Raw genomic sequence first — 26741 nt, 5'->3', positions numbered from 1 at the left:
TCCCCCATTTGAGCAGATGGCGATCTGTAGTTCAAAATTTGTAACTCAAATTATTTCACATTTTTATTAATCAGTACAATATGTTTTTAAAGCAACAAACTGCACTTAGAAATATCAGTGTAAGTCCCCCAGTTTGCCTAGTTCCATCAGAGAGCAGTTCGAAAATTGAATTTTGTTCGCGATATTGGAAAACAGGGTATTCTGGAATATTCAGTTTTTCAATAGTGATTATTTTTATTCCAGTGTTCAAAGCATCCCCTATGGGGAGGGGCAGTTGAAAGGAGAATCGCAATGGGGAGGGAGCTGCAGGAAGTGGGGAGAATTGGTTTCAAGATGTTTGCTTTTTTTGTAGAACAAAAAGTGCATTTTGTTAGAGACAAATATTTTGTGATAAAAACATTTTATGTGAAGTGTAGATTGGACTTTTAATATAAAAAAGAAATGTTAAGCCATTCTATTTCAGGAAGGCTTGGCGTAGTTGAAGGAAAGCTGTTACAGCCACATATATTGCAATGTCCTCACAGCTCTCGGCATCCTAAGCTCCTCTCCAAACCTGCTCAATTACACAAGGTAGGAAGGAGGGAGCCTTTTTATTATTATTAATTGACACTCATTTTTAGCTGGCATGTGCTGGCAGGTCTTTCCAGATAAACCTCAGACTACACCAGCTCTCCCCGGAAAGTTTGGGGAGCATTCTAAAGCTCTATAATGTGGGAGCTAGGAAGTGTAATATTAAAGTGATAAACATCTTATATTCGGTGTAATTCACAGTTTCTTTCATTCTTTTTACTATCTATAGATCTAAATCAAAACAAATTCCATAAGAGGGGGTTATTTTCAAGCCTTCAGAAAGCTCTTGAATATTTTATCATATCTATTTCTATACATATGCTATACATTTCTACACCCCTGTTGAACAAAATCCAAGGTGATGATAAACACACACACACACACACACACACACCATACACAAAACTATGACATTAGAATTCCTAGGAGGTATGAAGTTAGCCTTAGCAAATGAAATAAACTTTGTTTTGGCAATTAAGGAATGCACAGGGATATTAAGTCAAAGAACAATATGTCTGAACTATTAAATTTTTTCAGGAGGTTATTAAAAATGTATTTCAAATTACCAGAATGGCAGGAAAAAAATAACTTAAAAGCAGTTACATTTTCCTTTGCTCATGAGGAAGCCTATTGGATTTCACTCAACTGGATTTTCAAGTAGAATATTCCAGAGCACCAAAGGTCCTCTTGAAGGGCCAAAGATCCATCCCCTCCCAATAGTGACGCATTTTGAGTGGTCACTGCAACCAATGTCAGGGGGTGAGCGCTTTAGCCGTCAGGTGGGGAATGTATGGATTTTCTGAGTTCCTCCAGTTGTTCAGAAACCCCGGATTAGGACTAACCCGCCAGAAGGGCAAACAAAACCCAGACTCAGATCCCGGTGCAGCCCAGGATCAAATGGGGCAGGAAGTATAAGCTTATGCGGTGAGCAGGAACTCTGATGTCTGAACAGCCAGTGTCTGGGCCTTCAAATGGTTAATTCCCCCAGGCTGTCATATTGCATAAACAGATCCTCCTTTAATAAAATTAATTAGGTTCTGAGCTTTATAGGGTGATGCCCACTGACCCCTTACATGCCTATTGTTCCCAGATCCAAGAGAAAGAAAAAAGGAGAGTCTGCCCAATGGACAAGAGGGGGATAAAAGTTGAAAGATTAGAAATTCCAAGTAGGAGCTGCTAGGGGGTGGAGGAAGCTAGTGTTTGCTTCTGAACACAACTTAAAAAACAAGTAGTCCCCCAGTCCCCCTTACTCCCCCTCCCAACAAGGAAAGCAAGAGCACAGTGGTTTTTGTTAATTTCGCTTTTTTACACGCACCACGGAATCCAGGCTGTGCCGAGCTCTTGAGAAACATCAGAGTAATTGCAGATTGCGGGGACGCAGATTTAGTTAAAAAAAAAAAAAAAAAAAAAAAAGACCGGAGGCGCAGGGCGGGGTGAGGTGGAGGGCACCAGGAAGAGCCGCCGGAGCCCAGCAGGACCCCGCAAACCTGCCGCCCCCCCCGCCCCCCCCCGCCCCCCCCCCCCCCCCCGCACCGCGCTCTCCCATTTCTTCTGGATGTCCACCAAGTGCTAGCCTGGGCATTTCATGTCACGAGTTGCTTCGGATAGTCGTTTAAGTTTGCTAAGGGAACTCCTAGAAGATGGAAGCAGGGTAGGGAAAGGCGATGGGAACCTCGTTTTTTCTTTCTTTATTATAAGAAGATTGAGGTCCAGGTCTCCGGGATTATGTGAGAGCATCCCGGGCACCTCTTGTAGAAAATCTTAAGGAACAACAGCAAATGTCGGGCGATTTTGTTGGAAAAAAGAAATATATATATATTTAAAGGAAAGGAAGAAGAGGAAAAATCGCCGACCGGATGTTTCCAATTACAGCGGAGACAGAGAACAGAAGGGGGTGTGGGGGGGGCAGCTGGAAAGATGGGCAAGATTTGGAGAAGGTGTAGGTTGACGGTGGGAGAGATGCGGCAGGGCAAAAAGCAGGAAAACAAGCCTCTGCGAGGAGAAGGGGAAACAGGAAAATGAAGCAGAACTAGACAAATGACAAAGTGTTGAGCGCTGATTTATCGCAGAAGCCTCTGGTCATTTCCATATATTGAAATGCGCCCAAGCGGCCAGTCAGTCAATTTCTCTTGAGCTGCTGCCGCTGCTGCCCACGGGCTGCCCACGTGACTCCCCTCAGTCAGCCTCTTACCACCCAGCCCCCGGTGCAGAGAAGAGGAGGAAAGACAGAGTGTGAGGCGCAGGAGGCGGCTGTGTGCTCCAGTGGGCGGTGTGGATGGAGAACGACACATTGTGTGTCTGTGGGGAAGAGGGGGATCAGCCCAGGCGGGGAGAGGTGGGACGCAAGCGTCACTCCAAGGTTACCATCTACCTCTCTCTGGTGCCCCCTCCTTACCTCTCCTCTTTATCTCTCCCTTCTTAATGATTTAGAATGGGGACAGAATACAGACATAGAAAACCTGATCTGTCTCCAAACACAAAATGGGGATGGGTGTGGAGGTGGAGATATTTAAGTCTGATTTGATTTTGGTGTCTTTGATATTATGCGTTGCTTTGGTAGTTTCTTAAAGAAAGGCACGTGTACGTATGTGTGCGTGCACACCACACACACACACACACACACACACACACACACACACACACACACAAATCCTAGATAAAAGCCAGTGAGTTGTTAAAAATGAATTTGCAGCGCTGGAACCGTTAGCGTCATCCAGCAAGCAGCAAGCTTGATAATTTCCAGGTGTTGGGGAAAGCCGTTGTCCGGGAGCTCTTCTCACTGAGCTTATAAATCCCTGTTGGGAGGGAGAAAAAAATCTTTGGAGGTGAATGAAATATCAAATCACAAGACTCCTATGTAGATTTATGATTGCATAAGAGGCTTGATCATTTCCATATACTGAAATGTACTGTCCTCCCGAGTCCGCCCAGCCCTTCCAGGAGCCTGAGCGCTCAGTTCTGCCTTGATCAATGTTGACTGTGAAGCAAGAAGGGGAGGGGAGGTGGTGGAAAGCAGGCTGGCACCAGATGGAGCAGGGTCTCGGGAAAGGTCAAGGTTAGCTCAGGCTGCTATTGAGTCCGTAGCAGCCTCGCAGATAGATCTCTGCCTCGAAGGCACCCACTGGGGCTTCTCAAAATCAAATCTAATAGAAAAGGCAGTCACAGAATGAAATCGCTTCATCTGAATGCTAAAATTGTTATTAGGCTACATTAGAGAGATATCAGGCACGTGGTTACCAAAAAAGAGAGCACGCCTAGCAGTTTGTGTATGAAAGAAAAGCTATGAATATGTTGATAACATCAATAATAGGCAGGTTGAAGATATCTATCTATCTTGAAGATATATATATATATATATATGAACACCAGATTAACATATTAAATGACCTTTTTTTTTTTTTTTCTTTTGCAGAGCTACTTGTAGTTTGAATTGCTCAGAATTCTTTGGGGGAAAGGGGTGAAAAATCTTTCAATCCAGAATAGGTGACCCTCACAGATCCTGAAGTTACCCCAATCAGGAATTTTGTTGGTGGTTTTGGCTGGGTGTGTACCTTTGGAGATACATTCTGCACCTGTCACACTGTAGGTGACATGGCCAGGGCACTCAGCCTTTCTTTCTGTCCTGGGCCCTGACTGTCTGTCTGTTTGTCTGTCAGAAGCTCTCTCCATTCCTCCTTTCCTCTTGCATTCTTTTTTAGAGACAGTTGCTTCTGGAGAGAACTTTGTTCTTTCAGATGAAGCTCATTTTGGGTAGATGCTGGGGCCAGCCTGCCCCATCAGCCACCTTATCGTTTTCAGTCACTCTCCCCTGATTATCATAAGGAAACCCATGTTAGCTGTTTTTAACCCACAGCAACACCATATCTTAAAGAAGGATTTAGTCTTGTAGCATAAATGTGGGCTACACTAGATTAAACATGATGATTGCACTCCAAGGGTTAATAAATTTAGAATTAACAGATCATCTCAGCTTGATACAGCTACTATGGACGATTTAATATGCAGCCCAAGCAGGTTGTCAGTCAGATCACAAATGCAGATAAGATCAAACAGTCTCTTGATTCAATAGATTGGATGGTTGTAGTGAGGGTCTAGAAGGTGCGTGACAGAACATACATGCTGGGGTTCTGTAAGAGGGCTTCCGTCCCCAACTGCTGTTTGTGCTCTGTCCTTCCCGAACAGTTCACTCTCTGTAGCAAAAAGGCCCAGAGCAGGTAGGCTGCAAAGCCCTTCGTCACATACAGTCATGGGTGCTTGTTTGGATTTTGAGTAGGGAAAAGATGAGATCCTTTAATACTCAGAGCTATTTCTAATTAATTCTGTCTGCTAGTGGTCAGCAATTCCTTCCTCTTTCTTTCTCCATGTCTCTGAGGTCCAGAGCTCCACAGACAGGCTACAAAATTTCTGGGTGATGCCGATTGAAGCAGGCTCATTGCTGAAATGATGGTGTAATTTCCTCAGTCCTCTGCCTTGCTCTGACTGTGAAGATCTGGATATGGAAACGAGATGCAGAGCTCAGTTGAAATTCAGACTCCAGCACATTGCCCCTGAGAAGTGTTTACGCTAGGAGAATGCTTACAGTTCTGAAACAGATAGTAAAAATAACCAAGTTGGGAGGTTGGGATGTTGGAGGAAGGCTGAGGAGAGTGCACAGGCAAAGTTAGGTGTCTGAAGTCCAGGCTTGCTTTGATGGCTGTAATCCAGATTCCCCAGTGCGCACTGAACTGGATTGTTTTTGTGTGCAGGTTTCATTTCCTTTTATCTGTTCCAACTCTAGTATTTAAACAGGAAGACAAAAAACAATTTTGATAGAAATGTATGTGATTTAATATGATAGACAAGTTTATAACAGTTTTTATGATTTGATCAAGAGCAAGGACTCCTCCTAAACCCATTAGATTCTGTCATGTGAATATATACTCAGGCAATTTAAAAATGCATATTATGTATTCAATAGACCGTCACAGGTCTGAACTGTACCGTGTTATTCTGCTCCGGCAGTCCCCATCTTAATATGAAAATCTGTAGAGAGAGTCTAGAGTCACCAGTTTTCCTGTGTCGATAACTTGCTTGTTTCGTGTATTTATTTCATTTCATTTTATTTTGAATCTTAAAATGTCCAGTCCACACTCTGAGCTAATGGCCCACAAAATTTTCCTTTAATAAATAAAGCCATTTGAAACTGTGTAATGGTTTTACATGCTGTTAACACTAACTTCTCCTTCTGCTCCAATGCCCTAGTCAGTTGCCTCCTGTTCTTCTAAGTCACAATTCACTATCCTTCGGTAACTGGGAGAAGACTCCTCACACATTTTATTCTTTGAAAATGTTGTCTTGGTTCTTAACCTTTTTTTTTTTTTGCTTTTGAGAAAATCCATCTCTATGTAACCTGTACATTAAAAGATTTTGAGATAAAAATGAAATTTCCAACTTTACACTGGGAAAATGATTTAGCTGGGATTATGGCCAGTAGGGAGACTCTGGACTTGGGCATGGCTGCTCCCAGAGCAGGGGACAGTGGGCATTTATTTCACATCTTAACCAGGTCTAACCGCTTCAGGATTGTGTTTTCCCGGTCTTGGACAACCTGTGATTGCAGCAGGGGGCACCACCAACATGCGAATTACTTGGACGTTGGCAGCTCAGCTCTGCCTCCTTCACTACTTGGAGGCACAGCCACTGGAAACAGTCATCTGGTAGAAATTTGCATATTTATGATGCCTCCTGCAGGTTCCTGTGATTGCTTTACAGTCAGGAAAGGTAACAGAAAAATATATATCCTCCTTTAAAACATGAAAAAGGATCATATAGAAACAGTGATTCTAATTGGAGACCAATCCTTCCAAAGCCTGTAGCATGAAAGTCGTTCCCTGAACATTTTTGTTTGGTTTTGTTTTAGGATTTTGAAAGGAATTTTCTGGAAGTTATAGAGACTGAGTCTGATTCTCTGAAAATGTATATAAGAAAATACTTAATGTTTTGGGAAAAAATTAGCATCAGCTTATCCACTGAATGCCTGTAAAGAACAGAGGAATTCTTACAGGCAGGGGAAGCCACTCGATAGATCATTTAAAAGCCATGGCACATATATTTTTCAGTCCTCCTCATAAGCAATGAACAAATGTGCAGTGTACCTTTGGATATAAAAGTTAATTAGGTCTCAGAAGAGAATAGTTTCATTTTTATTGGCTCTGAGTTCCAAGGATGCCTTTGATACACCTTTTCTTTCAGCCCCTTTGACCTTCTTTGTGGAAACTGTGCATCATGGCCTGGACTCTCAGGCCTCTTAGATCTCAACCAGAGTCTTGTTATTCTGTTTGCTGTCTTGAGGGGCGTCCCAGCAAAGTGGCATCATAATTAAAATCACACTCAAAAAAAATCTTTTTTTTTTTTTCTCCTGCAACTCAGGAGCAGGACTTGGTAATGTGCTGCTGCGTCAGGGACTTCAGTTCATATCGTTTTCTAGTGGGTAATGGCTGCACGTGTGCTATTCCGGGAACATGGGGGCTGAAGCTTTAATTCTGAGGCACCTGGTTTCTGTGAATCTTCGTCAGATTCTCATCCTTAGTTTATCCGGAGTCTGATGTGTTTGATTTCTTTCCTTCTTTAAAGGCTGAGACCCTTGCTCCTGGGGCTGGAATCAGCACACATCCTCAGTGCTGTCCAGTTCCATAAGCCAAAGCTTTCTGTCTCTCCTCTGTTCTGTGGGAACACCTATCAGAACTGAGAGGGCAAAAAGACTTTTCCTGCAATTAGAGTTTATGTAATAAACATACCATGTAGTAAAAATAATATGCACTATCAATAATACACGGTAACATGAATGCCTGAACTGCCAGCAGAAGGGATCTCTTACCACACATCAGTCACCACAGTGCGGCGTGTGCTTGGACGCTACCTTTCAATGTGACACGAGGTGACATAGCTGTCTGCTATTCCGGCTGGGAAAATTCTCATTAAAATAACCACTGCCATCATCTTACGCTCACAGTGCAACTTTTCCCACATGTTTGGCTGTTTGGTATCACACTGAAAAAAAATATCAGAATTAATATATAGCTTTTAAGTTGTCACCCTTAAAAAATTAAACAAGGTATCAAGTGAAGTCATGGCCTCTTTTGTCCCTTTCAACTCTTCTAGTGAGTATTTTCCTCCTTCTAGAATATTTAAAAGTTGGAAATAGTGAGTCACCGCTTCTTAAGCATTGTCATAAATGTATTAATTTTGGATGTTTCTACGAACCAGATATCATGTCAGTCCTGCTGAGGATAAAATAGCTGAACACACAAGTCTGGGCTCGGCACTTCAGTCTCTCTGTGTCACACTGATTTGAAGCGACTGACACTCTCGTGTGTGCAAATCGGTGACCATACGAGAAGGTACCCTGGAGTGGAAGGACAGTGCTGAAGCCAAAGACACGACTGTTTTCAAGAGTTGTTCCTTTATGGTTTGAGGGTCTTCTCAGCTTGATAGAGTTTTGTTTTAGGAGCGCTGACTTATAAAATAAATGTTTTAAAACTAGTATCTTTTAAACTTTTTAGAATCCTTAAATCAACATATATGCAAAAGACCTACAATCTTGAGCAAAACTCCTTTACACACTTACTATTAAAATAATCAATGTACATGCATCCCCTCTGCAAAAAAAAAAAAAAAAATACATTTGCAATCAGAAGCTGGCTTAATTCTGGAAGTCTACTATGGTTATGTTTTATCCCACTTATAATGAAGCTCTGAGTTCAAGATTCAAGATTTTAGAAGATTATGATTATTTATCTGTCACCTTTGAATAGCACATACTGATATTTCCATGCTATCCAAGCCAGTCCTCCCCCCCCCCCCCCCCCCCCCCGCAAATCCCATCTCAGGATGGGTAGGACAAGGTTGCTAATATAAGGCTGTGAGCTTTACCAAAGAGACTCAGTCTCTTCCTTGGCTGAGAACCAGGTGGTGTAGCCTTGGCACATCCAAGAAGGTATTCCTAGAGCATCAGGGGCACCCCGAGTCTCACTCAGCATTCGGCTGTTTTAATAGTTTATTTTTAATAGTTTATTTTTTGTTTTGTTTTGTTTTTTTCGAGACAGGGTTTCTCTGTGTAGCTTTACACCTTTCCTGGAACTCGCTTTGTAGCCCAGGCTGGCCTCGATCTCACAGAGATCCGACTGCCTCTGCCTCCCGAGTGCTGGGATTAAAGGCGTGCGCCACCACCGCCCGGCTTAATAGTTTATTTAATTTCAAAATCCAAGACTAAAGAACAATGAAAAGGATATTTTATCTGCAGTAGGGTGTTTTAAACCTCCTGGGAATCTAAGTAAACCATTTTGTAAGTTTTATTTTTATGCCAGACATGTTCCTGATGTCCTACTCTGTGTTGGGAGGTGTAAGGGGCAGAAAAGGCACAGACTTTCATAAGCACAGTCAACTCAGAATTTGGGCAAGTCAGTGGCTTTTATGACAGAAGTAATTCTGTGAATATGCGGAGACACTTGGCTGTTCCCACTAGGTACAAATGCACACAGTTTATGGTTTGTGATCTGGAAAGCGGTTCAAAAGACCCGTCCTTCCAAACTATTTAAAAAGTTAATGCAACCTTCTGCTCTATATTGCACCGTCTCACTTCCAACAACAAACAAACATACGCTTTTAGAATTCATTTCTCTTTTCAAGATGTGTTAAATGCCTATTCCTTGTTAAGGGTGGAAGCAGGATAACTTCAGAATGATAGCTTCACAAATGTGTGCCAGGGACAGTCTTCAATACTGCCTGCAAAACAAACCAGAATACAGAAAGCTCATTTCTCAAAAGCCGCTGGCTGATGTGGTGGCACATGGCTATGAGCTTATCATTTGAGAGGTGGAGGCAGGAGGATCAGGGCTATCCTCTAATAGTATAGTAAGTTTCAGGCTGGCCTGGACCACATGAGACCCTGTCTCAAAAACAAAAACCAATCAACCACTCTCCCCGCAATTGACTAGCTGTTTGATGACGTCATAAAAGTCGTGGAAACAATAGATAAACATAGCTCTCTATGCCTAAATGCCAATATTTACATTATACTCTCATTTCTAGAAGAAAGTCGAGCTATCTCTACAAAAACAAAACATCTGATATCACAAGTGACCAGAGCTGTCTTGCTTCACATAGATTCCTGATGGAGGTTTAGAACCGTCTGAGACTGTGGCCTGAAGCTCTGGCCACCCAAAGCAGTGCTAATGATGCTGTTCATTAGTATGACTTTGGCACGTGCGACAGTGAATCTTACGTGCAGGTTTGTGTGTCTTAGGTACTTTAACAATAAAAGCCACCCTAGGCAGAGACAATGTCTCCTGTTTGCTCAGCGTGCTCCTCCATTTGGAAAACAACACAAGTCTTAGGAGTAGACTCTTAATTTTGTGGAAACCTAGGGGTTTAGATAACTGGCCTTCTGCAGAGACCTTTTTTTAAAGAGGGAGAGAAAACAGGCAGGTTGTTATACAACCAGGAATTGGAGAACAGGGAGTTTTGTTTATTCTTTACCAAGGATAGCAAGAAGAGGATAGACATTTTCTACCAGAAAAATTCCCTTTGCTGAATTTAGCAGGAAAAAGGAAAATAAAAAAGACCTATGACTTTCAGGAAGAGAGAGAGAGAGAGAGAGAGAGAGAGAGAGAGAGAGAGAGAGAGAGAGAGAGAGAGATATTCTAGAAAAGGTATCAGCATAGCCCCAGCTAATCAATGCCCTGTGGGAGTGATTGCCATGTATTTTCCATGGCTATGGGCTAGGCATTACTGGAGTTTATAAGAAACTGGCAGAGGCCGGGTATGGCAGGCTGGTTTCTGGGAGTTCGAGGCCAGCCTGGTCTACATAGTGAGCTCCAGACAGTGAAAGTGAAATGTGAAACCCTATCTCAAAAAACAAACAAGCAGACCAAAGGAGCAGGCAAGGAGGGACTTCAGCCTGGTGATGTGTGTGGATGCCCACTTCTCTTTTGTCACCCAGCTAATTCCCGAGGACAGCAGCCCACGCTGTGTGAAGTGAGAATAACTGAAGCTGTATGGTACTTGCTGGCCTGATTTGGCAGTCTGTGCACAGCAGAGAAAGTAGAGAAAAGGAACTGCCCTTGGGGAAGTGAGAAGCTGCCACAGGCAGGTGCGGTTGCTACCTAACTGAGGACCTTTCTGTGAGAAGTCAGTGACCTAATAGATAACAGAAGGACCCAACCAGGGCTGCATCTGGGTGCTGGCTCAGAGCTGAATGCATCTGAAAATTTACCTTAATCTAATCTTCTACCTGTCTTTTACAGCATGGCTTTGCTAAAACCACCACAACTGGAGATGCAAGCATTTGAAGGTCTTACTCCGCTTTTTATCCCATTTCTACTACCTACTGATGGATGTAGGAAGTATAGAAACACTATAATTACCACTTCCCACCAGTACCACCTGCATCTGTCACCACCACCACCACCATCTCCATCACCCATTGCCAGTTCTGCCACCATCACCCATCACCAGTTCTACCACCACCACCCATCACCAGTTCTACCACCATCATTATTACCTATTATCTCCACTACCACCACCACCGTCATCACCACCACCACCTCCACCATTACCCTCCTCCTCACCACCACCGTCTATCTCTGTCACCATCACCATCATTACATTAGTATTATAACCACCATCATCTTCTTGTGCAGAATTGTCATTAGCCACAGCATCATTAACAAACATTAGTTACATATGATAGTGGTGATATACTGGGTTAATAATACAGACTTCATTCTGGTCCATTAGTTAATCCAAGGCAAATCCTTCATGAATCTGTTGACAAAGCCAAGCATAGAATTCAGAGTTGATTTCACAAATGGTGCTCCCCCTCTTTCCTGCAGAACTGGAGATTAAACCCCACACAAAGGCCTCACACATAGTAAGCAAGTCTACTACTGAGGTGTATTCCCAGCCACTTAAAAATTCTATTTTGAGACAAGGTCTTGCTAAGTCTTCAAGTAGGCTTGTATGTTGTGGTCTTCCTGCCTTATTCTAACAAATAACTGGGATTCTAGGCGTGGGCCACTATATCTGCCTCTAGCTCCTTAGCTCTTGCTTTCTGAACAGACCAGTTGATACCAGGAAGGCCCCAGTGTTTCTGAAATGAATGTTAATAATTCTTCTTTACATTTGCACTTGTATGTTTAATGTAGATTGTATATGATAGCTAAGACATGGAAAATGCCATGTACAGACACAGTGGAACATAATTAACCACAAAAGAATAAAACTGGCATTTGTACAACATGGAGCGAGAGGACTCTTTGTTAAGCAAAGTAAGCCGGGCAAAGGAAGGCCAATGGTGCACAGCCTCACTTACACGCAGACACTAAGATGGTGGCAGGAGAAGCGAACATGAGGCCAGTGCTTGCCGAGCCTGGGGACCTGCGGGGGACCCAAGAAGGGTGCAGAGAGTTCTTGGTAGATTCAGGCTACAGCTGGATGGGAGGGGTGACTAACTACAGGGGGTAAAAATGGTGGACAGTGTGATTAACTGAAGAGACCGTTTCAAGTGTTTCAAACACAAAGAAGGATGTTAGAGGTTACAGATATGCCAATTACCCCTACCTGATCATTTCGGAATTGTATACAAGTATTGATATATCACATTGTATCCCATGTACAATTACTATGTGTCAGTTAAAAATAAAAATATATTTTTTGAAATACCTACTCTTTAATTTTTACTGCACAGTTGGTAGGATGAGTGTATGAGGTACTTTATTCTTCTTCTTTGGCAAGTGCATACTTTTTCCTCCATCAAATTCTAACACAGAATTATACTTCTATGTGTCTGTCTTTTTAAATAATTTTTTTATTTTATGTTCATTGGTGTTTTACCTTCATGTATGTCTATGTGAGGATGTCGGATTCCCTGGAACTGGAGTTATAGACAGATATGAGCTGCCTTGTGGGTCCCGGGAACTGAACCTGGGTCCCCTGGAAGAGCAGCCAGTGTTCTTAACTGCTGAGCGGTCTCTCCAGCCCCTTGTTTTTTATTTTTTTCTTGTTTGTTTTGCTTTGTTTTTTGTTTTTATATTTTGAAACAGGGTTTTTCTTTGTAGCCCTGGCTGTCCTGGAACTCACTCTGTAGACCAAGTTGACCTCGAACTCAGAGATCTGCCTGCCTCTGCCTCCTAAGGGCTGAGATTAAAGGCATGTGCCACCATTGCCCAGCACCTCTGTGTGTGTGTGTGTGTGTGTGTGTGTGTGTGTGTGTGTGTGTGTGTGTATGGTGTGTCAACATACTCGGCCTATAGTCTTGACTTTTTTTTTCTGTGTGTGGATGGATGGATAGGCACATGCACACATATATGTGTACAATCCCCATATATACATACACTAAGACAATAAAATAATAAAAACTTACAAGAATAGCAAAGAGTTCTTGTCCAAATAAAGGACTAACTGCCCATAAAATTCCCTTTCAGACAGTGAAGTCATAGCTAGAAGTTGGCAGTAAGACCATCTGAAACTACTAAAATCATTTTTGCAATGGAGAGAGAGAGAGAGAGAGAGAGAGAGAGAGAGATCCAAAACCTTCCACAGCTGAGTTATTTTGCCTTTTATAAAACAACTTCACATCTGGACTGATAACTTGAATTCCACCCAGTGCCATTTAAACAGCCCAAGTTATAAACCTCTTAAACTTGGGGTTTATAATAGAAACACTGACAGACCCTTAACTATAGTGCCTCATAGTAATGAAAGCACAACTATTTCATTATAGCAGTGTCTGGCGAGGCTGCTATAATTAAGAGTCTGTCAGCGTTTCCATTATAAACCCAAATTTTAAGAGGTTTTTAACTCACATTGTTTTAAATCACACTGGGCTGAAACTTGCTGTACAAAATGTCAGGCCAGATGTGTGTGTGTGTGTGTGTGTGTGTGTGTGTGTGTGTGTGTGTGTGTGTTGCTTTTCCTTTTGTTTACAAAAAGAAAAGCAGAAGAAAAAAGGAAGCAAATAGGCAAAAGTTGTTTTAAAGTTTGGTTGTGAAAAACACGTATTTTGAACAAATAGTTCTCTTGTAGTAGTACAAGATTCGTGGGGAGAGGGTAGAGAATCAAGTCCAACATATCTTTGATTGCATTTTTTCCCCTGAAGTAGATTGGTATCTGTCGGAAAAGCAATGTTAAGGGGGAAATGTATCATTTGATCCTGGGTTCTTGATACTGGCCAATTCAGAAGATTGTTACAAAGTAAGTTGCTGGAGGAGCGTACATGTTACCTTGTATTGTTAACTGTTCAGCTGCTAGATATTTGGGATGATCTTTTGAACGGTCCTGATAGGAATCCCTTTAAGGCTTAAATGACCTCTCAGTGTAGGACTGCCTCACCAAAGCCTTATTGGTTTCCGGGGAAATTAATACAGTCTGGGTGGTTATGAATTGGTTTCATGGGTGTGGTAAGAGGATTTGTAGTTAGTGAGTTCATTCACTCAAGGACTGTTGTTTATTGAACATTTACTGTGGCCTGAGTACTGTATCAGGAATCACTAGCACTCTACAGTCATTGAACAGTCAGTGCTGTACCTATGAGCCTTTTATGTAAACACATGGGATGTTAAATTCAGAATTTAACTCAGCAATGCTCTAACCAGAACTTCTTGTCTATTGATAGGAGCCCCTTAAATGAGATTGACTCAACACACAGCAGCCTTGTCCAGAGCCAGACCCAGCCCTCCCTTTCCTTTCATTGAGAGAGGTGCATCCGGATGTATGAAGCAACCTGTCAGCCCCTCAGAAACCCAAACAGCCACTGGAGAAGGATGTCAGACTGATGGCTTTCTCAGGATGGGGGAACCTGTGCCTTCCATCCACACCTCCAAGGAAGAGTTGAGTCCTTGAGGAAGGGGTAATACTGTCTACTCCTGGGAGTCTCCTTAGGTCCAGGCTTCAGGTCATACAGGCAGCAGGGGGCAAAGGCACTAGCCCACTTCTCTACTCAAACACAGCCTCTTTCAAATGCATTGTCTAACAGCACTCCAGCAAGCAGCCTACCCTCCACAGTTCCAGATTTGAAACCTGTGCTGAGTGTAGGGTCCAAGCCGAAAGATGACTACCCATTCTCTGTTTTCTGGTCTGCCAATTAGGCAACAAAAATAATAAAAAGGAAAAAGGATGAAGTAAAAGCAAGATGGGACGGATTGCATTTTTAATCATTCAGTTATTCATTTATTTATTTTTGTCTATAAAAGTGTTTCACCCTAAAGGCAGACAGTGAATATTTTATTTTAAGCTTGTAGTTTCCATCGAGACAGACCTTTTAACTCTTCGTTCTCCAGCTCACAGAGAATCCCCCGGTGTCAGGGGATGCTCACAAGAGGGCTGGGGCTCGATTAAGCCTCCCTCTTGGAACTGTTTGTTGACCACATTCACGTTCAGAGCCCTGAAGCTAAAAGCACTTTACACCATAAAATAAAAGCACTGTCTTTTTTTCTAAAAGGTTACGTCTGGAGGCCACGCGGCTCATACTTCATACCGAAAACTACTGAAAGGACTATGAAACCCTCTATGATTTACACCCTCTCTCTGCATTAGGGTATAGATCTACTCGACTCTAAAAATACGGTGGGTTTCTAACCGACGTGAATATATGTGCATTATTTCAGAAAGTCTGTTAGAAAACTTGTCAACACATTATAAAGCATAAACCAGGACTTGGCTATTAAGTACGGAGATCAGAGGCAGAATATATACTGCAGGAAGTATGGGGAGTCTCCTCCGCCGGCAAGATAAAAGGGGGTGAGGAGGGGAGGGGAGGGGTCGTCTGCTGGCCTAGAGTTTACGCACTGTCGTCACTAAAGGTTTGGGAAAGAGCCCACCGAAGTCTCTCAAGGCAAACAGCAAGGATTCTACAACCCCAGCGAAGTTAACTGAACGGTTAGAAAACAATTCTAACGTTGTCATAATTTACTACTCTCTAAAAGCCACTTCTGGAAAGGTAAATATACTTATTATGTACCCAAGTGTGCACATTTAAAGTGACCTTTCACCCCGCTCCACAACACCACCTGCATTATTAATCAATACTTATGTAATATTTTCAAATCTCTTAGAACGCCACGTTTCTACTTCTTTAAACACTCATACAAACTTCCCCTCCCCCACCCTCGGGCGCTGGCGTGAACATCCAGCAGCCAGGAGGGAGGGGCGTCACCGGTACCCGCCAGCACGAGGGACCCGGAGGGGGCCGGCTAGGACAGATCAAATGCCGACGCACAGCCCTGGAGTTTTCTGGGCTGGGTGAAATCTGGTTGGGGGAGGGGCGGGAGCGGATGGCAGGTCCCATTTCACCCTGGGCATTTTATGATGGAGAAATTAAATATATGTTAATCGTGGAAACGTTGCCGCTTACCTCTGCACTGGCACCCAGGGCAAGCAGCTGCAACTGGTTTTTTAATGTATGTTTTAAGATGTGGCTTCCGAAGGAACCCCCTGGAATCTGAAACAAGTGCAATAACATAGCAGACCTACTTGTAACTAAGTGCTTAATTTCCTATGATTTTTTTTAAAAAAGAAAATCAATAAAATGCTGCCAGTTATTTATTGGAAATAACCACAGATAGCGGCCCTGATAGGGTGCCGGTTTTAGAGAGCACACGATTGTGTAATGAATTGTAATTCAGAAGACTGTTAAATGTGAACCACAGAACCTTTCAGAGGTAATAAAGTCATTACTTTTTACACTACAGCCAACCCTGAAAAGCTTTATACATGCCATTATATATAAATCACACATATACAGTATATATTTCTACAGCACAGTTTGTCCATCGCCTTTCTGCATGGACTTTTATGGATGAGAACAAGATTCAAATCTGCCCAGCCGGTCCTGAACGAGCCTGGCTCACTATTGTTACCTGCAGGGGCATTTATTTATTATTTACTTATTTGTTTATTTCCGAGGCCTCCAGGCTCCACTTATCTTCCCCTCTCATCTCACCTAACCTCCAGAGGTCCACCTCTGTGTCCAGCCTCCCCTGCCACCCCCTGCAGCGACATTCACTTGGTGATTCTAAGGCTGATTTAACAAGCAAAAAAAAAAAAAAAAAAAAAAAAAAAGAAGAAAGAAAGAAAGAAAGAAAGAAAAAAGAAAAAAACCGAGGAAGAGGTGCTGACCAGCTCTGAAGAACTCAGTGAAAAGGGGAAACGGTGTCCTGCAGTTACAGCAATAAAGTCTTCCTCCTCCTCAAACAGAATGTGAGATCCCCCCGCCAAGGAAAACCAGATAGAGGGAAATAGCAGCCCCCCACCCCCCCGCATCCAGTCTAGCCCACAGCTTTCCTAACGTTGGGCATCAAAACCTGTGTTTCTTCCTCAGAGGGGCCCGAAGCTTCGCCGAATCAGGCAAGCCATTTTCTAATGGGTTTGAAACTTTCCTAAGACACAGGAATAAACAGCTACAAGCCGGTGAGGCTGGGAGGTGGGCGAGCGTGTGCAAGCACAGGGCCCTGCCTTAAAACAATACAATCCCCCGCCGGGTGGGTGAATTTACGGAAACGACACCTCTCGGAGGAGGGATGCTGGGTGCAGCCGCTGGAGGAGAGGGGAGGAAGGCTCCTGGCTCTGCAGAGACTCACAGATGTCCACCTGCAGCTCGGGTCTCCACCCTGCGCCCTCCGCGCCTCCCGGGGGCTCGTCCATCCCCCGCCCCCGCCCGGGCGCTGCTAGATTTGGACTCGGAGAGCGGTCTCCCTGGCTGCGGCGGCGGCGGCGGCGACTGCGGCGGCTGCAGGGTGGTGCAGGCAGGCTGGGAGGCTGGGAGGCGGGAGACGCCAGGGGACTTTGCAGCACGTTTCTGAATAAACTTTCCAATCGCAGGGGGTGCTGTTGCTGTACATTTTACGTAAAACTGAAAGTATCCCACGCCAGAGTGAAGCCCGCTTTTTGACAGCGGCAGCGCGCGCGCGTGTGTGCATTAAAGAGACAGGGGTTTATTTCCAACAGGTCTTTCCTAATTTCCAGGGAAGGGCTGAAGAGAGGATAGAGGGGCCTTCGGGCTCCCGGGTGTGCGCGGTGGCTGCTGGCGCCTGGGCAGCGCGGCCGTGACCCGAGGGCCTCACCACCGTGGCCTCCCGGCTGCTCCTGCCAGTCAGTTTCATTCCTTTTCCCATTTTCTCTTTCTTCGAGTAACAGCTAAAGAACAATTGTGTTCTGTCAATAAGAAACATTTTCTCTCCCTTTGCTCAGTGCTTTTGCATTTGCCCCCGAGTGGGAGGGGGTGTGTCCCTCCTTGGAATCAGGCTGGAGGACCTCCCGCAGCGCCGGGAGCAGGTTCCCAGAGACTGGGGATCCTGGGGCTACCAGTGCTTTGTCCTCGGGCGGGCGACTGCTCAGAGGTGGACGCCTGGGTGCCTCGAGCCCCGGCCCCGGGTGCTCCCCTCTGGGGACTGGAACGCACCCGGAATCGGGCTTCTCGGTCTTTGTATCTCGGCCTCTCTTTCTGCGACCCCTGGGAGCTGGGGACTTAGGGCTTCTGGGGGTGGCATTCAGACTCGATCGCTAGTTAGGTCGCTCAGATCCCGAGTCCCTGACTTGGCCTTGGGGGCGCGCTCTCGGCCCTTGAGCCCAGGCCTGCGCCGCCCGCCTCGCCCCAACCCCCTCTCTCCAGGCGGCTTCTGCTCCTTCAGGCCCGGGAGCTGGCCTTCCGGACCGGCGACCCTCCAAACTTAGGCTGGATTTCGCTCTCCCGCGCGCTCCCTCCCGCCTCCCTTCGCCCGCTGCCTCGCTCTAACTTGGAAGCTCAGCTCCCAACTTCGGGTGATTTTTTCTTTCCTAGCTTTCCTTGGGCAAAGTTTCCCGAACGCTGCTGCGGGCTCGGGGCTTGCACTCCGGCCCTCGGCGTCCGCTGGCGGGGAGGGGAAGTGGGTGTGCGCTTGGAGGAGGGTGTCCGGGACCCACTCTACCTGGTTCTCCTCTGCCCGCGCCTCCCCGGCTCTGGGCTGCAGCGTCCTGGAGCACTCTTGCCCCCCACCCCCAAATAATTTTTTATTTTAGAGTCGGTGAGTGTGTGTGTGGAGGGGGGAGTGGAGCGGGGCGCAAGTCTTGCTCCCCCTCACTCCTCCCTCCCACCCCGCCGCCCCTTTCTTCTCTCCCGGCCACGCCACCGCCGCGGCGCTCGCTGCGGCCACTGGTGAGCCAGCCGCCCCAGAGCCCCCTCCCCTCCGCCCGCCCCTCCCCCAGGGGCCGCGTCTGGCGTCTGCGGAGCCCCCCGCCCCGCACCTCCCCCGCCCCGCACTGGCCATTGGCTTGTCCTGGTCTCTTTTTCATGTCCAGCCCCTGATGTGTGTCCATTGGTGTGAGCTTCCCCTTCCCTCCTCCCCTTCTCTCCTGCTCGCCCTGCCCATGTTTTGTGTGTCTCTGTCCATCCAGACTCCTGACGTTCAAGTTCGCAGGGACGTCACGTCCGCACTTGAACTTGCAGCTCAGGGGGGCTTTTGCCATTTTTTTCATCTCTCTCTCTCTCCCTCTATCTCTCTTCTCTCTCTCTCTCTCTTTCTTTTTTTTTTTTCCGCTTTAAAAAAAAAAGCCATGACGGCTCTCCCACAATTCATCTTCCCTGCGCCATCTTTGTATTATTTCTAATTTATTTTGGATGTCAAAAGGCACTGATGAAGATATTTTCTCTGGAGTCTCCTTCTTTCTAACCCGGCTCTCCCGATGTGAACCGAGCCGTCGTCCGCACGCCGCCGCCGCCGCCGCCGCCCGCCCCGCAGCCCACCATGTCTCGCCGCAAGCAAGGCAAACCCCAGCACTTAAGCAAACGGGAATTCTCGCGTAAGTAACCCAATAATAGTAATAATAATTATTAATAATCACGAGGGCGCGCAGGACGCTAAGCAAGAGTGAGGTTGAGAGAGGGGTGTGTGCATGTATTTAAAAAAATTTCAGGTGAGAAACCTTCTGTAGTCGGGGTAAAAAGATATTAAGGGAAAAAGCCCCACATCTCCTCTCGAACGAGAACCGTGTGTGCACTTTTGAGACGGCACGCACCTTTTAATTTTATAAAAAAAACCTGACTCCTCCTCTTTCCTCCTCTCCGCCGCTTTATTTCTTTTTTCAAAAAGGAATGCAATGATTTCTACCCCAGTTTTGTAAAAATAATGAACAATGCTAAGGATGCGAACAACTCACATGTAAACCTGGGGGTGGGAGCTGGAAGGAAGGGGGCTGTTTCCACTTCTCTATAGGAAAATGGAGTGGGGGAGGGAGGGCGTCAAGTCTAAAAAACAATTCCTGGGGAGAAAAGAGGTGAGCCTGGCCTTAGGACACCAGTGTATGCACGGTCAAGTGTGCAGTGGAAAGAAAGTAGGCACCCCCACAATAGTACCAAAGTGGGACCGTAGAAGGGGCTCCCCGGCGCTTCACAGGCAGCCGAGTCCGGAGAGAGCGGCTGCAGCGGCGGGGAGAGCCGGGTGACCGGGAAGGACCGGAGTCGCGCCCGGCGCTGCCGTCTTTTGTTCCGGCCGGAGGTGGGTGTTTGTCCCGCCGCCTTTTGTGCGGGCTCCTCGCGCTTGCCCTCCTGCGCCGCCACCGCCGCCGAAGGGCAGGAGCGAGGGCCGAGTGAGGAGGCGGCCGGGGCACGCGGTAGAGGGAGGGAGGGCGCACGAGCCGCCGCCGCCGCCGCCGCCGGCGGTTTGCCGTTGCTCGCCCCTCCTGGCTGAGCCCTGGAGGAGACGAGGCGAAGACGCATTAAAAAAAAAATAAGTAACGCAAAAGAATGTACAATTTCTTGTCCCCCCCAAAGAAACCAAATGTTCAGCCAGTCGTATTTTTCACCGCTTTCCTGGGATTCGTCCACACATCCCCACCCCTGGAGAAATTCCACAATCTTTAATAGAGAAAAAGGAAAAAAAAAGAGAGAGAGAGAAGAAAAAAATACCCCTGACACCCCTTCCCCAAAACCCCATCAAGTTGTAAACTTAGAGCGCCGGCGGCATGGAGGGGAGCGAGGAACTCCCTCCTCTTACTATTTTTTGGAAGATTTTCAAAAAAAGTGGAAGTGGATTTTGATTGGGAAAAATCTCGTGTCTGAATGTTTACAAGCACCGCGTGTGCGGGAGCCTCCTGCCAACAAACAGACAGAGGACCGAGCGCGCCGCGGCAGCCCCGGAGCAGGCGGCCGCAGCGGCTGGGCCTCGCCCGACCTCGCCGCGCCCCAGTCTGGAGTCGGGATCGCCCACCCGGCGCTCGCCGCCCACCCGCCAGGCACCGCGGCAGGCCACGCTGCGACTCCGCCAGCCCGGCCTGCGCTCCGGTCCGCCCCTAGCACAATGCCCAGCTCTCCCTCCGACCTCCCAGGCAGCGAAAGCTGCTGGATGAAACTCGGTTGTGCAAAACATTTTTATTTTGCAAAGCAACTGTAGAGGCGAGTTCTGATAGTCCCCCCCACTACACTCCGGGTACTCTTGGATTCCTCTTGTCCTTAACTCTGGGCGGCGGGGAGGTTACCACGTGCTTTCCCTGCCCCCCTCCCAATCTGGCCAGTAGCCTCTTGGACCAAAGCAGTTGCCTGGCTAGGTTGAGGAGGGGGGCGGGGCAGGAAAAAGTGTGTGGAGTATGCATTTTGGAGGTGCAGGGTCCTCGGACTCAGCGAGACCCACCTTTCGGTTCTTGCCCTATGCTCTGGGCTTGTCTCGGTCAGGGGTTTCTGTGAGTTACGTAAGAGTGCTAGTGGCAGTAGTGATTATCTCCACCTGAAGGTGTGCTTGGCGAGGCCGGTGGTGGGCACTTGGGAAAGTTTGAGTCCAGTAAGGAAAGGCATGCAGCGCCCCCCACCCCCATCAAATCCTCTTCTCATTCATGACTCTTAATTTTTGACGAAAGCTTGAAGGACCCCCTATGTTCTCTTCTGCATTTGTTGAGGGAGGGGGGTGCTCATTGGGAATTGATTTTTTTCCCCCCTCTGGGCCCAGGAACTTGTCACACACTTCGGAAGCTCCCCCGCCCTGGCACGTTGCGGGGCCCTCCCTCTCCCCACCCCCGCGCATCTCTCCCTCGCCGCTCTCCCCCGCCCCCACTCCCACCGGCCGCGCCGGATACAGAGCAGACGCGGCGCGCGACGGTGTGAAGTTACAGCCCGGCCAGGTACCGGCGGGAAGGAAGGGCAGTGTTCGCAGGACTCGGGAAAGCCGGGACATTGGGACATTCGGAAGGATGCAGTGGGGGCGCAGGGGACAGTCTGGGGAGGCACAGTCCGAGCTGCTCAGTACTCTCCTCCCACTTGGGTCCCTTGTGGGACTCTCCAGGCTGGGAGGGTTAGTCTCTGCTGTCCCAGGGAGGGACACTGGACTAGGAGGCCAGTTGGAGGGGTATGTGCAGGGATCACTTCTTTCATTTTCTGGGTGCTCAGAGGGCAGGAACCTCCAGGGTCCTTAGGGCACCCCTACCCCCCACCCCCCACCCCCCGTCTTCAGCTACGTGGACTGAATGAGCCATTTGGTCGCTAGGAGGCAGAACAAGATCAAGAAAAGCTCCGCGAACTTGAACCTGTACCAGAGCCTCCCCCACCCCCTGCCCGGCGTTTCTCGGCGGGGGAGGGACGAACGTTGGGAGAGTGGGGGTGGGGGGCAACGAGCGGTTAGGCAGAATTCCCTTTCTCCTCCCCCCATTACCCCTTAGGTCTTTGTTCTTCATTTTGACTTAAAAAAATGCTTTTGGCTAGGGCCGTGGAGAAGCTCCGGGGCGAGCTGCCGACACCCCCACGTGCAAGGAGATCCGGCAGCTCTCTGCGCGGAGCCGGGTGCACTTTAAGGTCCTTTCAGGGAAGGCATTTTTGATATCGAGGAAGGGGGAGTGCGCTCTCGAGCTTAGAGGCCTGGCCGAAAGCGAGGCTATGGCAAGTTTGCCCTTGGCCTCTGGGATCACTTTTTTCCACCCCCATCCCCGCGCAGAGCGCAGGTCTCCGCGGCCACCGCAAGCTTACCGGACGGCTTGGCAACCCGACGCTCCCCCTCCCCGCCTCCTGCAGCTCTCGCCTGGAAGCCCGAAATCACAACAATAGTAATAGTTATCATCATAATGATGCGGGCTAGCAGCGTCATTAATAATGAATAACCGCGGTCGCCGCCTGGCGCGCACACGGTGCCCGGAATTGCGGGCGAAACACATTTGCACAGATCTTCCAAAGTAAAAGTGTTAGTCTGTGCACACAGAATGAATTTCAGGATCCGCGCTCGCGGTGTGCGCGATGAAGCCAAGACTTGATCAGGTTATCCAGCTCAGTTTTCCAAACCGTACTTCCTTTTGCACCAAGTGGCGGGTTCAGGGAACCGGCGCTCGGCGGTGGCCCGGCTGGATGGGCGAGGCAGCAGCCGAGTCCCCGGGCCACCCGCCGCCTCCAAGCTGGGACTGCCGGTCGCTGCTGCACGTGTTCGCTGTGCGCGCGGCCTGAGCCTGCAGCCAGGAAGGAGGCTGCTTGCTTTGTGCTGGGGAGCCCCGGCGCCCAACTTCACTTTCTAAGCGGCCTACTCCAGCAGGGCCCCGGCCCCAGGCCTGTAGCCCTTGGCTCTGCTTTTGTTTCTTTGCTTTGCCTCCCTGGTTTTTCAGCCTCCGTTTGCTTTATCGTGCTAAGAAAATGCACTTGGAAAGCAAACTTGAAGACATAGCTCACATTTCCCCCTCCCCCTCCCCCAGCCCTGGTTCCCTCGCCTTCTCCCAACATTTCTTATAAGGATTTTGACCCCTCTTTTAATGTTTGCAACGGGGTTGAGTAGGGGGGAGAGAAATAAATACAAATACATAAATACACCTCAGTGCCCGCTGGGACCCTGAGACCGTCCAGTCTATCTTGCTGAAAGCAGAAGCATTTCATTTTGTCTTCCTTCCCTTCTAGAGAGAATTCGCGGCTAATTATTGTGATCATTTGTCCACTCCCTTCCACTTCAATCGAGGACTTCCCGCTTTGTACCGAGTTAGGCCCGAGCTTAGAAAGGGTGGTATTGTAGGAGAGAAATAGGATGGAGTTGAATTGAAGGGAGGGGGTAAAATGGCTGAGGTTAGGAATGTTTTTAGGGAACGAGGAATTTGCATTAAAATACAGAGAAATTATCTGATGCCCAGAAAGGAAATGTTGATTGCCACGGAGAGAGGATGTCAATGCAAATCAGTAGGCTGCAGTAAGAGAATTGTATTTTCATATTTTCTTTGTGCCTCATTTGGTCTGATTTTTTTTTTAAATAATGCAGCAGCAATAATAAAAACACGTTTTGATATTTCTCTGAATATTGCTAGCCAAATGTTTTTCAGGGAAACCGATGGTAAATGTATTTCATACATTAGGATATAATTCTTGTTAATTAGCAATAATTTACGTTAAGAGCATAGAAAATGTTGAGGTTACAGGTTTTATATCTGTACATTTGATCATCTTGTTATTTTCAAGAACTTTGCCTCCTATAAAATTAATTAGGTGAGATGTGGAGGTGTAATCAGCAACCTGTGAATTACCACTTCATTTCCTGGTTTTGCCTGTAAATCAGTTCAGTCACTACGTTTAGAAGACTTTAACCAAGTCTGCTTTGTACCGAATTACCTTTTAACTGTTTGATATTTAAGAGAATATCACCTTTGCTCCTGATACTGTTCCTAGATTCTGAAATCCATCAGGCCCTGGGAACAACAACAACAAAACTCCAAATGAATCTTGATGATAGGATTTGCAAAAATGTTTTACCTTTAATAGAACAATTTTTCCCCCGAGCCTTTTAGTCTCTCAAGCCCAGAACTTGTAGCTAAACAACAGCACAAAGAGCCACAATTGCCAGTGTTCGTTTAAAATACTTAATTCAGAGAGCAGAGATCATGGATCGCGACTTCCCACTCCTCACTTGGTCAAAATGAAAGCAAATGTGGGAGAAAAATGACGTGAAGACACAATGCAGGAGCCCTCTGTCTGTTCCTGGGTCTGGAAAGCACACTTGTGCATTCTGTATTTGTCTTTTGATCAGGATGTTGGGCAGAGGAACACTGAAGAGCTTGCTTTTGCCGTCTTCATTAGTAGGGAGATAACCTTCATATTCGTGTGGTGACCTTATGTTAAATTAGGAGGCGTACCAAAGGCGAGGAATTATGACATGTCCTACTTGAGCACAGGTGCGGCTTAGGCGGTCTCTCTCAATATTATTTCACCCAGCACATCTGGGAGTTACTCCAGATCTTCCCCCTCAATATCCAGCCTGGGTAGGGTTGAAATAAATTTAACCTGAGTTCACTGGATTTTTGCACTTTATCAAAATCTGTTCCAATATTCTACACTCAAATTAAAATCTATTTTTTGATTCTCTGTGGCTTTAAGTTCATTAAATGTGAAATTGGCAGCTTGCTAAAGAAGGTCAGACTGATTAACTGTTTAAGACTTGTACATTTTCTGCTTCAGTTTTTATTAACTGGCAGCATCCTGGACATGTTTTGTATTTTGTGAATTTTTTCTTTTAATTTTAGTATTTTAAGATGGTGTAAACAAGATTTCTCAGCTCCCCTTTCTCCACTTGCAAGGTTTGAAAAAAATGATAGAAGCTGCTCAAATAGATGCTGGAGTGCAAAGTTTAAAAAAAAAAGGCAGACAGGAAAAAAGACATGTCTACCTTGTTATAACACTCGCTGGTGATTGTGTGTGCAGAAATGTCTCATAATGAAGCATTTGGAGCTCATTCAGAAAATTAGTCAACTTTGACTACATTAGGTGAAGCATCTCAACTCTGAGGAAAGGATGCTCACCCTTCTGAAGTGTAGCGCTTGGAAGTCCACTCTGATTTTTATGTCGTGGATGCCACCAAGTACCAACATGTTTAGAATATTTTAGACATTCTTTTCTTCAGAATGAAAAAAAAAAAAACCCGACTAATTGGCTTGTTTTCTTAAGTACTCAAAAGTATGCCATTTAGTGAATGTGTTTGAGAAGTGCCAGTAACTGTGATATTCCTTTGATTTCGTGGAGTAGCTGAGAATGAGGACCGAAAGATTCGGCAGTGTGAGAGTCACTGCGTGGTGATGGCTAGTTAGGTGGATGCAGTCACTTCCTTAGGACTGTGGATGTGTTAGGTGTGGATGGCACAGTTCTGTGTGGTGCAGGGGCCTGTGCTGGGAGGCCGTGTGTGTACAGTGAGTGTGCACACTCACACACAAAGGCTGTGCTGCTTATTCACCTCTTCTAGTCTTGGACACAATAGACAACTGACTGATGAGGGGAAGCAAATTTGGTTTCAGTTCATGTTTTCCCCGTAATTATTATTTAAGCTTTCTTTATATTTCTTGTGTTAACTATTAAGTCACATTCTTTTCAGAAGATTTATAGTGTTTGCGTGTGTGTTCTCTGGAATTGTGCAAATCGGGGGTGGGGGGATTTCCTTTAGATCATGATGGCCATCCTCACTGATGAGTTTGCTTGACTGTTGATACCCTCCACATCACACGGTGCCTATCACACTTTTTTTGGGTGTTAAATGGAGATTGTTACAAACACTTGTCTTACTGTGGTGAGATGGGGTGGGATTGAGAGTGTGCTCTCCTTTTTCTCTGCACACTGGTTCTCTAATAATTGTGCTTTTGTTTCTCCAACTGCAGCCGAACCTCTGGAAGCCATTCTTACAGATGATGAACCAGACCACGGCCCGTTGGGAGCTCCAGAAGGGGACCATGACCTCCTCACCTGCGGGCAGTGCCAGATGAACTTCCCATTGGGGGACATTCTTATTTTTATCGAGCACAAACGGAAACAATGCAGTGGCAGCCTCTGCTTAGAAAAAGCTGTGGATAAGCCACCTTCCCCTTCACCAATCGAGATGAAAAAGGCATCCAATCCTGTGGAGGTTGGCATCCAGGTCACGCCAGAGGATGACGATTGCTTATCAACGTCATCTAGAGGAATTTGCCCCAAACAGGAACACATAGCAGGTAAATGAGAAGCACGGACAGCTGTTTGCATGCTTTCTTTCCGTTTGCAGAGGTGCTGTAGTCAAGCAGGAAGGCGTGGTGGGTGCTGTCTGTGTCTCTCCATGTGACTGTCCATGGCAGTCTCGTAATGTTAAAATCATCATTCCTCTTGCTTCCGTCCAGAATGCTGAAAATACATTTATTTTCCCACCTTACTGAGTCAGATGTAGGTGGGAAAGTTGCACACACTTGACACCCTCTGCCTG

The 26741-nt window shown here is 46.5% G+C and overlaps 2 protein-coding genes and 1 long non-coding RNA gene across 13 annotated transcripts in view; 1 reads left to right on the top strand and 2 right to left on the bottom strand.

Moving 5' to 3' along the window:
- Window positions 1-3222: 3222 nt before the first annotated feature.
- Window positions 3223-8110, bottom strand: LOC131920777 (uncharacterized). The gene is made up of 3 exons (XR_009381767.1): window positions 7813-8110; window positions 7469-7599; window positions 3223-3365 (listed from the first exon to the last, which is right to left on the bottom strand). It is a non-coding gene; the product is annotated as an uncharacterized LOC131920777 (long non-coding RNA).
- Window positions 8111-9096: 986 nt separating this feature from the next.
- Window positions 9097-22928, bottom strand: LOC131920817 (serine/arginine repetitive matrix protein 1-like). 2 transcript variants are annotated; one of them, XR_009381775.1, is made up of 3 exons: window positions 22529-22928; window positions 15959-16045; window positions 9097-9333 (listed from the first exon to the last, which is right to left on the bottom strand). XR_009381775.1 is itself a non-coding variant. In XM_059275272.1 (2 exons), exons 1-2 carry the CDS (start codon window positions 22644-22646, stop codon window positions 19867-19869), a joined length of 522 nt encoding a protein of 173 aa, XP_059131255.1. In that variant the 5' UTR covers window positions 22647-22928; the 3' UTR covers window positions 19645-19866. The 2 variants fall into 2 exon arrangements, 1 of the variants encoding a protein (XP_059131255.1); XM_059275272.1 differs by lacking the exons at window positions 9097-9333; window positions 15959-16045 and adding an exon at window positions 19645-20270.
- The window catches only part of Bcl11a (BCL11 transcription factor A), a 96603-nt gene continuing 88819 nt past the window's right edge, over window positions 18958-26741 (top strand). For 3 of the 10 annotated variants that reach the window (XM_059275267.1, XM_059275265.1, XM_059275261.1), the window contains exons 1-2: window positions 21608-21690; window positions 26167-26496. In XM_059275267.1, the coding sequence (XP_059131250.1) occupies window positions 26268-26496 (229 nt within the window). In that variant the 5' untranslated portion in view covers window positions 21608-21690; window positions 26167-26267. The other 7 variants (XM_059275268.1, XM_059275269.1, XM_059275270.1 and 4 more) reach the window with 7 other exon arrangements.

The sequence above is a fragment of the Peromyscus eremicus genome, chromosome 10, assembly GCF_949786415.1.
Source record: "Peromyscus eremicus chromosome 10, PerEre_H2_v1, whole genome shotgun sequence".
NCBI classification, from domain to species: Eukaryota; Metazoa; Chordata; class Mammalia; order Rodentia; family Cricetidae; genus Peromyscus; species Peromyscus eremicus.
The sequence above is the reverse complement of the archived record's forward strand: the minus strand, read 5'-3'. Positions and strand labels throughout refer to the sequence as shown.

Excerpts from the sequence above, each read along its gene's own strand:
- LOC131920817 (XM_059275272.1), bottom strand. The coding sequence starts at position 22,646 with ATGACGCTGCTAGCCCGCATCATTATGATGATAACTATTACTATTGTT. Across the intron at positions 20,271-22,528 it reads TCGGGTTGCCAAGCCGTCCG|GGCTCAGCCAGGAGGGGCGA; the intron begins GTAAGCTTGCGG and ends CGTCTCCTCCAG.